The sequence below is a fragment of the Lolium perenne genome, chromosome 3 (assembly GCF_019359855.2).
Source record: "Lolium perenne isolate Kyuss_39 chromosome 3, Kyuss_2.0, whole genome shotgun sequence".
In the NCBI taxonomy this organism is placed as follows: domain Eukaryota; kingdom Viridiplantae; phylum Streptophyta; class Magnoliopsida; order Poales; family Poaceae; genus Lolium; species Lolium perenne.
In genome coordinates this window covers 227,642,258-227,657,301 of record NC_067246.2, presented here as the reverse complement: position 1 = coordinate 227,657,301, position 15,044 = coordinate 227,642,258, and the positions used below count along the sequence as shown (strand labels likewise).

Below are 15,044 nucleotides of genomic sequence, written 5' to 3'. Positions count from 1 at the left end.
GCTTGATAACCACTTCGTGCAGTTGGGGACACAAGAAACACTACTTGTTTTGTAAGTTGTTAGAAGAGGAATTAAAAGTGCATTCTTTACTAGAGTTTTCCCGAGAATTCGATATAAACCCTCCAGTCATCTTTATGGGTAAGAAACTCTTCCTACATCACTTTGCTCTTCGAGTGCCAACGAATCTGGTAGTATCACATATCCTCTTTTATCATCGATGATTGGGATTTCTCTGAAAAGGGTTTGTTACTTTATTACTTGCAATTTACCTTTATTTTGTTTTACCTTTCATGAACTTCTAACCTAAAATACCAAAAACCTATGAAGCTTTTATTGTTTACTATGTCAAGCTTTTGAGCCAATTCCTTAGCTTCTCGTGGCTTTCACACTCATTTCTTATCGAAAGGTACTACAATTAATCAACCAAGGCAATCAGTAGTCCTCTCATCAACGTCTAGTGGTAGACAATGTATTAAATTTAAATTTGTAGTTTATATTTGACTGATTGTGTGTACTATGTCATTTAAATATTGAAGTTACTGTATACTTTATGCAGAATTTAAATTTAGCTACCAGCTATGTTTAGTACGAAAATTACTGAAAATACGGACATACATTGAATACTTATTTGCGAACCACCTAAACAAGCGGACACAAAAGTGTGTTATAGGGGTGCCGGATACATGAGGGTCGGTGCGCCAAGCGGCAATCTCCAAACAAGCCGGACAATCAATTTTTTAAATCCCTACTTTCTGTACAAGTGAAATTACATATGCTCTCCGCAATAAATCATAACTATTGATTTAGTCTCGTGGCAACCAAACAAATTTGAGATTCAGATTGCAAATTAGAGTTTTATATAAAAATCCAATATTGATCGATTAGCATAAATTCCACACAAAAAATTCACCTAGCATGAACACACCGACGCGCACGCACACACGCACACGCACGCATGCACACGCACACACGTACACGCACACACACTAGTCATTGCCGAGGTGGATTCATTTTCCATGTTTTAGTCTAAGATATGGTCCACGGACAACGAAGTTGTTAGCATAAAGCCACCACTTTTGTAACAAAATTTAGCGAACGGTACCGTTTTCCCTTTTAGGGCCAAAAATCTACCCGTCTTTTCCAGATTTTTTTAATACTCCCTCTAGTCGGTTTAGTTGACGCCGAGGGAGGCGCTTTTGGCAGGTCACAGGTGGGTGCGTCAATTTATTAGGTATCTGCAATGGTTGAAATAATGTTTTATCTTAGCGCTGCCATGTAATTTAGATATAACAACACAACATGATGTACAATGAATTATTTTTAGTCTTATCTCTAGTAATCATAAATTCTAAATTTGTGATGAAAGAGATTATGCTAAGAAATCATCTCTTAGTTAAGAGAAGACAAAGTCTTTTTTTCCACATCCTCTCTCCTCCATTTCAATATTTATCCTACGTAATCTTTACTATTACATTGGAGTTGGGATGGTGTGTCACTTTGACATCAAACATTGGACAAATCGTAGCCGTGAAATGAGATAAACGCAACTGTCCGATCATCCAACCACTCACGCCCCCTTTGGAAAGCTATCCATCAATCATGGAATACCATCAATCAGGCGAATATTAATCACAACAAATCATTTGGAAAGAAATCAGGAATAGTAGCGACAATAACTTGGAAAGCTATTCTCTCTCGGGCTGCTACTTCCTTTTTTTTTTGAAACCATAATATATTAAGCTAGCAAGCCGCCTCATTAAAAACCTTCCAGTCCCCTCAGGTACCCTGGTAAGGAAAAGAGCACGTCTGAAACTTGCTGCTATCAGATCACGGGATAGTTACATCATTTACAAGCACATCTAAAAGGAAACTAGGGGGTTCATCGACCCAATTACAAGAATTTTTATCAGATGAACAAAACTTCGCCAACGCGTGAGCTGCACCATTAGCTTCTCTTGGGCAATGCTGGACTTGCACTGAACCAATAAGGGCCATGAGATCAACACAATCCGCGAAGACAGCAGCCGAGTCTCCCCACCACACTTCAGCTCCGGTACACGCTTCAACAGTTTCTAAAGAGTCCGATTCCGCAATCACGTTGTTACAACCTATACGGTGAGCCAAAGATAACCCTTCTCGTAATGCCATAGCTTCTGCTAAAGCCGCCGACGCCAAGTTTGGGATGTATAAGGTAGAGGCGGCAATAAAAAGTCCATCATGATCTCTTAAGATTGCTCCAACAGCACCTGTATGATCATCATGGAGGAAGGAGCCATCCACATTAACCTTGATTTGGCGCGATACAGGTTTAGCCCACCTAAGATTTTTGTTACCAGGTTGCTTTTTCTTCTTGGCTGCATTTGCACACATTGAAAGAATAGACATTCTGCAATGTCGCATTAACGGAACAGATTCTTCATGTGTAATCCTTCTCCTAATCCACCAGAGATACCAAACCCCAACCAGAATAACCTCCTTTTGTCCGAGATTTTGGAATCCCGGTTCGGGCTGCTACTTCCTCGTAAACGCTAATCCAGCACCAAATCGGATCTCAAAAGAAAAATCCACCAAATCATCACACGTCTAGCCCAATGCAGCAACGAACAATATCATCTTCACCATTGTCGCCCGAACAGTGGATAGCCATGCCGCCTCCTGCCGCTTCCCGTCCGTCCAGGAGCTCTTCCTCTCTCTCAACCTCCTTCTCTCCATCTTCCGTCGCCTCCACGCTGGTAATAGCAGGCACTCTAGCCATGCCGCCGATGCAGGATCTCCTCCTACTTCCTCTACGCGGTGGTGGCGACCGAGGAGGATGACGTACGACAATGATGAGGAGGGACGCAGGATCAAGCCACGATCGCCGAAATCCGACGGCTCGGCAGTGGTCTGGATACCCCAACAATACCTAGCACAATGTAGATTGGATCATCTCCATCGTTCATTTACCTCGCACGGTATTGTAATGATCAATATCATGTAGAAGTGGTAGCCAAAATAAATAGTTTTACTTCTTTAAAGGTAGTGAACACCTCCATCCAAGTGATGTTGATCAATTGCCATGTTGCTCGGTTTCTAAATCTGGAGCTATCAGTGTTACCTCTGAAATTTAACATTGCAGATTACATGGTTTTTTGTATTTCTGGGGCTTTCGTCTTCCTCCCGTCAAGATGAAATGTTGTTGTATGGCAAGGACCCTACCCTTTCATCCTGGTGGTGTTTGGCTAGGCTTCAGCAACCAAAGGAACTAGGATCGCTTTGTATCTGGACGACAGTGAGACTTAGGTGCTAGCCACACACATCCTTCAAGCACATCAGGTGAGAGGTCGGATGCATATTCTTAGATTGTTTAATATTGCAACTATTGAGCTGGTTTCATATCACGTTCAGTCGAGTTTTCTGTAGCTGAGCAACTGAGAACTACTTTCTCTCCAGTTCCAAAGATTGAATTCTAAATTGGTAAACAACATATCAGTTTTCATTTTTAGTATTGTCATCTAGAACTGTTCCGCATTTTTATCATCCCATTATCATCAAGAATATTATTATCGATTATTTATAGATGTTCCCGATGAATAGCCTAGACATATTTATTATAAGATGCTTCAAAAGATTGGACTGTACTTATTTTACTACTTCCATTTGCATGCGATCAAGTGAAAGCTTAGGTCATGCGATCAACTGCATTCATGGTCAGATCATATGCATCATTCTTAGCTGACTTTATTCTCTTAAAAGCTCGACCATGTTCTATTGGACTTTATCTCTGCAATCTCCAGTTATGTTTCTTTACCTGACACTAACCACGCAGTACGTATTTGCTAACATCTTCTTATTCCTTGACTTCATTCAGAATAGCCTGGAATGGTTTTCAGTATTCTATAAAACCATGTTTTGTTGCACTTTATCTCTGCAATTTCAGTTACGTTTCTTTACCTGACACTAATCACACAATTTTCATTTGCTAACATCTTCTTGTTTCTTGACTTCATTCGGAATAGCCTACAACGGTTTCCAGTATTCTACAAAAAATATAAAACGAGAGAGATGTCAGGCACCGAATATGGAGGCATCACGAAGGTGCGTTGGCAATAAATACATCATGGTCATTTCCATCTTTTTCTGTGTGATTTTTGGTTGTCGTTGTCATTCTCACTGTATAGCTTGTCTACTGACGTGTGTTATCATTAAAACCCTTTTTTTAGTTGTACTCTTTCATTGACACGCCCTTAATGGTTTCCAACCATAGTTTCTTCTGCTGAACTTTCAGGTTGTGTGGATTGTTGCAATGACATTGTCCGACAGCTGTCACCGCCTGCATCATAGGTATAAGCGTTTGTATTTATTCGCAAAATTGAGGTTATTTTCTGAAACTTGAAGGAGCTATCCTCCTTTGCATAAGTATAAAGATGAATGGTGATGAAAGCCAAATTATTTGATGCACGTCGTTCTTCGTTTGGGGACGCATGGTTAATTTTACAATTTTATTTTATTTCCTTTTGGGATGCTAGAAATTGATGACGATCCAAGTATTAAGAAAGATGAAGTTGTGCCATTCAAAGCTGCTAGATCAGCAATACTGCCTAAAGTTAAAGCTCACACTTGTACTTGCATCTCAGGTGTGTTCTTATGGCACCCTATAGTTGTTATGTCCAGAATATTAGCAATTAACTTTATATTAAAAAATCTGAATGAGGGTCAATTTCTTCTCGTTGGTATCATCATAGAATGAGGTCACATAATAAGCCCTCAAGAGATCTGAAAGGAGAACATTTTGTTCGGTGTTAAAACTTCAGCCATAAGAACCTGAATATGTACTAGGAAATGAGATCTGAGAATCAATAGTAACATGTAAAAATATGTAATCTTATAATCTGTGTATGTGCCTGATTGATTTAGTGCTTTATTATGAACCACTACTTGGAGTTGTCAAACGACCTGGGTAATTAATTTTCTTTATTGGCAATACGATGACCATCTGGTAGTAGATGGTGGTCATGACTAAGAGAACGTGCCATCCTCCGGAAAAAAATGCCTACCTCAGTTGGTTAGGAATGTGGATGTACAACTCAGCCACTCATGTTTAAGTTCTTACCATTCATATATTTGAGCTTTTATTATTTAAAATCACTGTAGGAGCTTTCCCTACTGCATTCAATAACTTTTTTAAAAAAAGCATGTGTTGGAAGTTTGAGTAACCCAAAGTGACAATAATGTCGTCCTTAGTTGGTAGGTGTTGCCGTTAAAATGTTGATTCAAAGGGTCTCTTAGCATGTGTAGCTCCTCCGCGCCACCACAATTTTCATAAGAGTTATGTTTACACGTGCGGCGATGGAATTAATTTGAGAGACCGTAGCAACGCACGGGCATTCAACTAGTACTGCTAAGATATCACCCTTAGCTCGCTCTCCGAGCAGGGAATCTAACCGCAGGGCTGACGTGGCACGACGGAAATGGAGAGGGGTGGACATGGCAGATAGGTTGTCAATTTTGGACGGATGATATGCGGAATCATTTTGAGGCTGGGAGGCCCTCCCACCTGGTCTTGTCCCGACAGCTCGTCAGCTCTACCGAAAAAAGCAAATCTACCCAGCTCTAGGTCTTGTTTCCTCTGAATGTCGCTTCCTACAAAATCAACGACGGCGCGGCACTAGGCCGGCTCGTACGTGGTCGTTTGCGTTGTACCCTGTACCGCCCACTTTTCACGTGCGTCGTGCAACTCGTGTACTTTACTCTACTTCTCCCGCTTGCGTTCGTGTCCGTGCTATAAACTGCTCGATCGTGCTCCTGGCTTCGAAGTTCCAAAAACAGTACGGTGACCAGTGCGAAACGTTGGCAAGGCAGGAGCAGGACAGGATGGTGGCGACGAAGCCTCGGATTGTCATAGTGGGCGCCGGCCTAGCCGGTCTCTCGGCGGCGCTGCATCTGTGCGGCGCGGGGCAGGACAAATTCGATGTCGTGGTAGCGGAGGCCGGCAGCCGCGCCGGCGGCCGTATACTCACGTCCGAGTTCGCCGGCCACCGGGTCGAGATGGGCGCTACGTGGGTGCACGGCGTCGTCGGGAGCCCCGTGCACGCCCTGGCACGCGACGCGGGCGCGCTTCGGTATGACGCCGCCGACCTCCCGTACGAGCGCATGGACGGCGGGTTCCCCGACCGCGTGCTGACCGTCGCCGAGGGCGGCAACGTCGTCGACGCGGACACGGTCGCCACGCCGATCGAGGAGCTGTACAGGGGCATGATGGACGCCGCTCGCGCCGGCGTGGCTGGCGGCGCAGGAGGCGGCGTGGAGGAGTACCTGCGGCGGGGGCTGCGGGCGTACCAGGCGGCGCGCCCCGGCGGGAACAAGGAGCTGGAGGAGGTCGAGGAGGCGCTCCTCGCCATGCACATCAACGGGGAGCGGACGGACACCTCCGCCGACGACCTCGGCGACCTCGACCTCGCGGCGGAGGGCGAGTACCGCGACTTCCCCGGCGACCACGTCACGATCCCAGGCGGGTACACCCGCGTGGTCGAGCACCTCGTCGCCGCGCTCCCGCCCGGCACTCTCCGCCTCGGCATCCGGCTCCGTGGCATCGACTGGAGCGAGACCCCGGTGCGCCTCCACTTCGCCGACGGAGCGACGACGCTCGCCGCCGATCACGTCATCCTCACGGTCTCGCTGGGCGTCCTCAAGGCCAGCGTCGGCAAGGACGTGTCCAGCCCGGGCGCCATCGCCTTCGACCCGCCGCTGCCACAGTTCAAGCGGGAGGCCGTCTCGCGTCTCGGCTTCGGTGTCATGAACAAGCTGTTCATCGAGGTGGAGGCCGTGGAACCGGAAGGAGGCCACCAGGAGCCAACCAGGGCGGCGGCGCCGCCGGCTTTCCCGTTCCTGCACATGGCCTTCCTCGGGCACGCGACAAAGGTCCCGTGGTGGATGCGGCGCACCGAGTCGATCTGCCCCGTCAACGCGGGCTCCAGCGTGGCGCTCGCGTGGTTCGCCGGGCGGGAGGCGGCGCACCTCGAGTCCCTCCCCGACGACGACGTCATCAGCGCGGTCCACGCTACGCTGGACTCGTTCCTCCCGGCGCCACCGCGGAGCAGCAGCGATGGCAGAGTGGCAGACGCGAGGGCAACGTCACGGTGGAGGGTGAAGAGGATCAAGAGGAGCGGGTGGGCCACGGACCCGCTGTTCCTCGGGTCCTACAGCTACGTGGCCGTCGGATCGAGCGGGGACGACCTCGATAGGATGGCCGAGCCGCTGCCACCAGGAGCGGAGGCCGATCGGACGCCGCCGCGGGTGCTGTTCGCCGGCGAGGCGACGCACCGGACGCACTACTCCACCACGCACGCGGCCTACCTCAGTGGCGTACGGGAGGCAAACCGGCTGCTGGAACACTACCGCTAAGTTCTTGCCTAGTACATTTTCCTTCGACTGCACCCGCGCGCCATGGATGTGATGTTTTGCTAGAGAGACCGACTCGACGACGAAGGCAGCGAGCCGTGTAGCTTACGAGTGTTCGGTGCTTTGTTTCTTTTGATTTGACATGGTTCGCTTGCGTGGTTAGGTGAGACAGATTTGGTGCACCGTGCACCTGGCCACGAGTGATCTAGTTTTTTAAATAAAAAATAAAAAATTATATTTTGGAGTTACAAAAAAATTGAAAAAATCTACATATAGTCAAATCATATATCCCACAAGCGTGTAAAAAATTATTTTTAAGTACTTTATATTTTAAGCTACACAAAAATAACAAAACTGCGATCTGAGTAGTCATTTTCAAATCTCCAAAAATATGTCAAACTTTGTTATTTTTGTCTAGCACAAAGTAAAAAGAATTTTGGGGTGAGATTTTGCATGATTGTGAGATGTATCATTGAAAATCTCTAGAATTATTTTACAGATTTTTTAATAACTTATAAATATATTTTTAGTTTTTTTTATGGCGAGAGCACTCGAGCTCGGGAGCCAAAAGCACTTTTTGGTGGTTAGATAGCCAAAAGCACTATTATAAATTCATTTTTGTGTCGTTTGAATGTTTGAGTTCCTAGTGAAGGGAGACTCAACATATATTGAATATTCCCTGATAAGCTTTGAAAATTGACTTTTGAAACTTGATAAAACTTGGTACAAATTTTCACAATTTATTGTTTATCATCATGTTTGAAAGTGTTTTAGAAATCAAATTTTGACTTATGAAACTTGATAAAAAAAATCTTTCAAACAATTAGCTTTCACTTTTTAAAAAACTTGGTTCCTCAAAGTAAGAAAATATTTGGCATTCGTCTTACTTTGCAATTTGGAGACATGATTTTTTTAATCTAATTTTATCGATTTTTATTTTTTATCATCGTGTTTGAATGTGTTTTGGAATTCTAACTTTGGTTTTTTTCTTCAAAACAGACACTTTTTAGGCCTGTCTAAAAGATATCATCGAAAGAAAGTCACAGACTCAATGGATTGTCAATCTAATATATATTCCAAATTTCCAATAATTATGACTCTTTCAAATCCTACACTACAAAATAAATTTATCTGTTTATGCATGTGATGAGAGAGTACTAGTATGGGGTAGTCTAACATGCAAATATTGTCTGGAGTGGTAATCTCAAAACAAAAGAAGGGTGGATCCGTGGATGGGTGTACGCTATCTAGCATGCACATGCACGCCAGAATCGCCAGATGATGATAATTAACAGATCAAAACTGAGAGTAATCTGTCAAGAGGTTAGAGACATTATGAGGGCTTTTACTAGTTTTAACATTTTATCCGTTGGGTGTGATGCAAATATTGCTTATTTGTGTTCTAAGCAAGCTAATACTGATGGGAGGAGATGGATGTGGATCAGTTATAAGACAGGTTTTTTCATTGAAATTCTCGCGAGTGGTTGTAATCATGTCAGTAATATATAAAACCCTGTGATTCGCAAAAAGAGAGTTGTTTATCATGTCAGTAATACTGCTACCGCCACTCTGCTAGCACGCTGACAGTGACTTGATTCGATCGCCTCAGCCCAGAGCTTTTTATCAGGGTAGGCCATAGTCTCGACGCCAGCAATGTTCCATTCATGACTGGTAATCGATTTGGGATCGAGGGCCGCAACTTTTGCTTCGAATCATATCTTGCAATGGCCCAGCAGGGTTGCTTCCACTAAGTAAATTGATTTTTTTTCCGAAATTACTAAGTAAATTGATTAACAACAGCAAACAATTCTACTAATTCAACTTGGAGCATAAGCTTAGGAGATCAATGGAAGGCAGTCCCAAGTCCAAGGCCAGATTAGTTCGGTAGCTCCTGGCAAAGCCTAGACATGATAACAGGTGTTAAAAACGTAAATAGCGTGTTTATCCCATGCATAGCATAAATACTTTTAAGCCTAAGTTTCACTTGGTTCACAAGGAATTGCACTATTCGAAGTTCAAACAAACGTTAGCAAAATGGCAGGCTTCAGATCCTGCATTTTCTGAACCCATTTAAACAAGGCTTCCATACATGTGTACAGAAGAATAGTGTTTTCAATCTACTCAATAACTCTTCTCAGTGTGGTAGTTAACTGATGAGATTATCTTGAGACGAATGTTGGACAAGTTGTCCTGCAAACTAATCTGTTCGCTGAACAAAAGAACGATTTATTTCTCAAAAAACACTACCATTGACGTCGAATGTTAGAATCAGATGCACAATGACCTGCCGAGAAACAGTTGTGGGTATTGTTACAATCCCATGCAAGAGTCACCCGATAATCACAAATGTCGTTGGCTTACCTAGTGTCTACCACTAAGCATGTTGATTCACAACTCGAGAACATATGATGACCTCAAATCTAGGACATTATACTTAAGAGTAACATATGACGCATATCAATTTCTCTCAGAACGTGTTGATATATACTTTAGCATGTAAAACATGGTCATCGACCGATAAATGTACTACTCTAGTACTACGTGTCCACATATCTTCATTGACTAGTGAAAGAGCATGGAGCCCTTGTATGTGGTTTTGTAATTATGACAATCCTTATGGAGTTTGCATCGATTTATACTTGAAGCGTTTGTCCATATACAATGAAGTGTTGACCAAGGTGATATTCAAGGTGTGATCTAAATATGGTAATATAAGAGTTGAGTTTATTGGAAGCATGTCTTGAAGAATATGGTCAAGTGAGCATCCATGTTTATATTCAAGACATCATCATGATGAATAAATAACAAATTGTCAAGATAAAGTGCAAAGGTATCTCTCCATGGGCTTGCACTGAAAGGAAGATCTTATATAGCCCGTGAGAAGATTACGTCAAGGTGTGGTCGTCATCAAGGTTGAGAAGTCAAGTTCAAGATGATCCATCTAGAAGAGAACATATGACTGAAACTTGTTGTCCATTTCATGATGATGGACATGTGAAGATATGCCTAGGCTCTACCATAGTGGAGTATGGGGGAGCTATTCACAAGACTTCACCAAGCAAGCGCAATCAAGAAAATCGGTTCAACTTGAGGATATCAAGATCGTCATCATCTATCTCGAGTGAAATGTGCAAGGCAAAGGTTTGACCTTGTTAGGTTTTCTCTTTTACTGGTCTCATTTCGTTTGTTGGGAGACCGGGTAATAGGATCGATAGACGTACTATCAAGGAGGCTCTCGAGTGGATAACTTGATCGTTTCGTTCAGAGAGAGTTAGAGCCTTTGCATCATATTTCTTGATTGTTATTCGATTCTTATATTTGTGAGGTTTTAGAGCTTGTGGTTATTTTTATGACAAGTTCTAGTTCATAAAAACAGATTACATACGAAAAACTTATTGCATTTTCGATGTTGGAGTGGTTACCGGTTATTCATTGAGGGAGGTCCTACACATCTACATACTTGGAATTTTCTCCATCTCTGGATACCACTAGTCGTTATCTTTCCAAAAAAAATGTTTTCATCATATTCAGAGCCTGGATGTGAAAGTTCTTCCATTTTTGGTTTTAGTTGTTTTCCATTTTTCATGTGCAGAGACTCTAGTCAGCTTACACCGTATAAATGGGGGCAAAAGTTTTACCCCATTCTATTAATTAAAAAGAGGAAGTTTCCCTTTAATTTACGGAAAACCAGGCGAACCGTTACAACCAACCACAAGAGAATAACGACAAAAGCATGCAACCTCTCAACCAACAAGAACCAACGATTGAAGGAGCATAAGGTCGGAAGGAATACCCACAGAGAGGACATGACAACCTAAAAATAGTCCAACTATCAAACAGTTGATGAAGCTTTCTTGCTACGGCTCTCTTCCTTCTTTTCCTCCTGATAGATACCTTGCAGAGAGACTTCTTCACCTTTCTGATCATGTCCTCCGAGGCTTTTCCTGCCAAGACACAGGCAATGTCCTTGCCATATGCAGGGCTAGCCGCCTCTAAACTAGCGAGCAACCCCGCAAAGCTCTTTTGCAAAAAGAGCCTTAGATCTAGGCGCCAACACTCCTGCATAGTCCAAAGAGGCGAGGAACTTGCAAGGCCCCAACTACGTTGGCCAGGGCCTCGTGGCCACCGCCAAAACCTCAAAAGGGCCCAGCACCAACGGAAGCACCACCGATGAACACAAATCATGTAACTTAGGCGTGATCTGCAACACCGGAGTCTAGATCCCGTATATTCCCTCGCTCTTAAAAGCAGCTGACACAACAGGTTGCGGCGACTGGCAGGGACTGCCACGAGGAGAGAAACAACTGTAGAGATGTTCTTCATTAACTACACATGATTTCTGGTCAACGGAGCCAAGTGGAAGTGAAGCCTGCACTGCGGCGAGCTCAGAAGAACATGGCTCCGTCCGCTCTAAAGAATCACCAACGCGTTTAACAACAGCTAGAGCTTTGCCACCTTTTCACGAAGAGGGCGAGACGTCTAGTGGACACGGTTAGCAACCAACTAGGCGAGCTTCATGCGCAACAAGGAAAATTGGTACTGAAACTGAGAGCTCAAACTCGCGTTGACATTGAATTCCTCGCAACACTTTGGAGAGGGTCTTGGCAGTGATGTTGCAGGCTAGGACGAGCAGCACACGATATCAGCCCAACTCCACGGACGTCGAGGAACGATGAGGCTGAGCGAACGATGAGGTGTCCGGAGAAGAATGAGTTCATCGAGAGTTGGACTGTAGCAGGGAAGTGAGCTGGGTTAATACAAGTGGGCTTCTTGCCTTCCCTAGTTTCTGCAAGATGTTTCTGCAGGTTTTGCTTTTTGAAACGTGGAAATGGGAGTGTTCATCGAAAGTTTCCGGTCATGCCTGGTCCTTGGAAATCAGACAAACAGGCTGGAGCAGCTGGATTCTTTGCTGTGCTTACACGCTTCCTTCTGTCATGTATTGTCTGGATTAACAGGACGAACAGGTTTGTTTAGGTGAGAAAATACAAAGCTTCTTGTGTAATGTTTGCAGGGATCCAAATTATCATCTGCAACAACTGGTACACGGCGCAACAGCACACCAATCAAATGAACAAACAGCAGCAAGACCGCTAACTAATCAAACGCCGCGCTGGTTCTGCACCTGCTACGTGCCGCGGTTGAGCATCTCCTTGTAGTTGAGCAGCGAGTTGATCCTCTGGAGCTGGAGCTGCTGCCGGAACTTGTTGATGAAGTCGTCCGCCCTCTCGTCCACGCACGCAGCCGGCACGGCGGCCTCGGGAGCCGCCGTCACCACCGCGCGAGCCACGGGAGCCCTCGGCGCGCGCTGCACCAGCCGCGCAGGCGCCGGCGCCGGGGCGCGCTCCAGCCTCTTCACCTCCGAGAGCGGCTTCTTCGCCACCTTCGCCTTGGCCGCCTTCTCCGCCCCGTTGCCCGTCCTGTTCGTCGGCGGCTTCGCGGCAGCCGGCTCAGACCGGCTCCGGGCGTACTGAGCCTGCTGCTGGTGCTGCTTGCCGCTCTCGTCGTCGTCGCCGGCGGAGAGGCTGTAGTTGTACTCGGGAGGGAAGTCGCCGGAGCGGAAGCGGTAGAGGCCGAGGGAGCGCAGGCGCTCCATGACGGACGACGTGCGCGCGAGCGGGGCGGGAGCTGGCGGGGCAGCTTCGTACTGATCGACGTAGTCCTTTTGATGCTGCCGGTGGTGGTGGTCGTCGTCGTGGTGGTGGTTGTGGCGGCGGCGGGAGGTGAGCGCGATGGTGCCGATGACCACGTTGAGCAGGAGGAAGAGCGTGGCCGGTGAGAAGTAGCCGCGGACCAGCGACCACGCCGGGATCACGTCCGGCGCGTCCATTTCGATCGCACCGCGGCAAGAATCGATGAGGAGGATGGTGTACGTACGAGAGCGGAGGTCGCCAGAGAGAGAGACAGATCACAGATGTGTGTGTTTGGCTTGACCTGCTTGGCTTCTCGGCGTGGTAAATATACGAGAAGTCGGAGGCCGGTGGACGGTGGCGGAGCGCGCGCGGATGCTTGCTGGAGAGGGAGAAACCGTGTGTACAAGAGTGCCGGATCCTCGTGCGCTCGTACTCGTAGCCGACCATCGGCCGTGACAGGTTGGAGATCCCAAAACCCATGAGCCCAATTCAATGCAAGCATCGCATCTATCCCACACTCTCTACGAGCTCGTCCACATGGCACATGCCCGATCTACCCAAGCAAGAGCCACCGAACCGATCGACTATCTGTGTTTTCTTTTGACGAAAGAAAGAGACGATTGACTCTGTTGTCCAAACAAAAGTTGATCGACTATCTCCTTTTCGACGGATCGAGAGCGCCGACTAAATGGATAATTGACTTGTGTTTACAGAGACTAGCACAAATTCGTTTACAGCTCACCGGCTCACGGCAATGCTACGGCGGCTTTCGAGTCAAGGCATGTTTTACGGGATCTGGTCCACAAATTTACATGCTGGATCAACTCTAACAATTGATATATGATATGCATGATAGTTTACATCTGAAATTACACAACCCAATTTCGTATGTTTTTCTCTTTCCTAGCCACGTGTCAATTGTTGGAGTTGGTCCACGGTGTAAATTTGTGAACCATGTCAGCCTTCTTTTAGCAATACAATTTTCTTTTACTAAAATTTAATTAATTCTTGTTTATTCGTAGAGATGATTGTAAGAGATAGTGCATCGCAGAAATCTATTTATTGTTTTCTCTAGATAGCGTAGACTGCTAAGAGGAGGCGTGACTTTCCAAACCATTAAGGGGTGGAGTCGTTAGACTTCTCCTAGAATTTTCTCCATTGTATCATATGCCTTTCTTTAGCAACATAATTTTCTACTAAAATTTAATTAATTTTCATTAACGGCAAGGGATGACACATAATTTCCTAGTACTAAAATTTAATTAATTCTCATTAACTGCAAGGGATAACTATAAGAGATAATAAACGGTTATTATGGAGGGAGTACACGTTAGCGTTATTATTGCATTCTCTAGAAAACGAGAAAAGCTAATAGAAAGAATGTCTTCACTACTCCCTGCATACCGGTTTACTTAGCGTATTACATATTTCGAGGTAAACTTGGACTACTAATTTAGTTAACAAAATATAAGATATATATCACAAAAATTATACTATTGGAAACTTCTTTCAAATATGAATCAAATAGTATAATTTTTTTGGCATATATCTCATATTTTATTAACCAAATTTATAGTCATATTTTCTCCTCGAAATACGTAATACCCCTGTAAACCGGTATGAACGTAGTACTATTTTACATGGCTTATCCATGCCCTTACTGGAAGGCGGAAACTCATGCGCAAAGAGTGCTGACATTACAGTGTACCATCTGGATGGATGAACCACCACGTGGAGCAACTCTTCGTAGCAAAGTTGCGCAAACCAGTGACTACGTTTTGTTTTTGCACAAACCAGTGACCCTACATGTTATCTAGTGCATGGAACTCTAATGATCAGCTTACACGGTTTAATACAAATCTTACAAAGGAGGTCCACCTTAGAGGTCACATGGCCGAAGGAAAAAAAAGGGTCGGTTATATTACCCGAGCAATTGTATATCACATATCATTTTTAGTTTTTCAGCTTTTATATCACCTCAATTTTCCCCAAAACTTCAAATAAAACTTCAAATGAAATTCAAACTTTGACACA

General features: G+C 45.0%; 3 protein-coding genes across 3 annotated transcripts; 1 reads left to right on the top strand and 2 right to left on the bottom strand.

The window, feature by feature from the left end:
- Nucleotides 1–1,827: 1,827 nt before the first annotated feature.
- Nucleotides 1,828–2,755, bottom strand: LOC127339848 (uncharacterized). The gene is made up of 2 exons (XM_051365655.1): nt 2,620–2,755; nt 1,828–2,354 (listed from the first exon to the last, which is right to left on the bottom strand). The coding sequence occupies exons 1-2, from the start codon at nt 2,753–2,755 to the stop codon at nt 1,828–1,830; spliced, it is 663 nt and encodes a 220-aa protein (XP_051221615.1).
- A 2,658-nt stretch (nt 2,756–5,413) lies between these two features.
- On the top strand, nt 5,414–7,843 carry LOC127343565 (polyamine oxidase 1). Its single transcript, XM_051369706.2, has one exon. It carries the CDS (start codon nt 5,854–5,856, stop codon nt 7,381–7,383), a length of 1,530 nt encoding a protein of 509 aa, XP_051225666.1. The 5' UTR covers nt 5,414–5,853; the 3' UTR covers nt 7,384–7,843.
- Nucleotides 7,844–12,371: 4,528 nt separating this feature from the next.
- Nucleotides 12,372–13,414, bottom strand: LOC127338561 (uncharacterized). The gene has a single exon (XM_051364623.2). It carries the CDS (start codon nt 13,205–13,207, stop codon nt 12,506–12,508), a length of 702 nt encoding a protein of 233 aa, XP_051220583.1. The 5' UTR covers nt 13,208–13,414; the 3' UTR covers nt 12,372–12,505.
- Between the last annotated feature and the right edge of the window lie 1,630 nt (nt 13,415–15,044).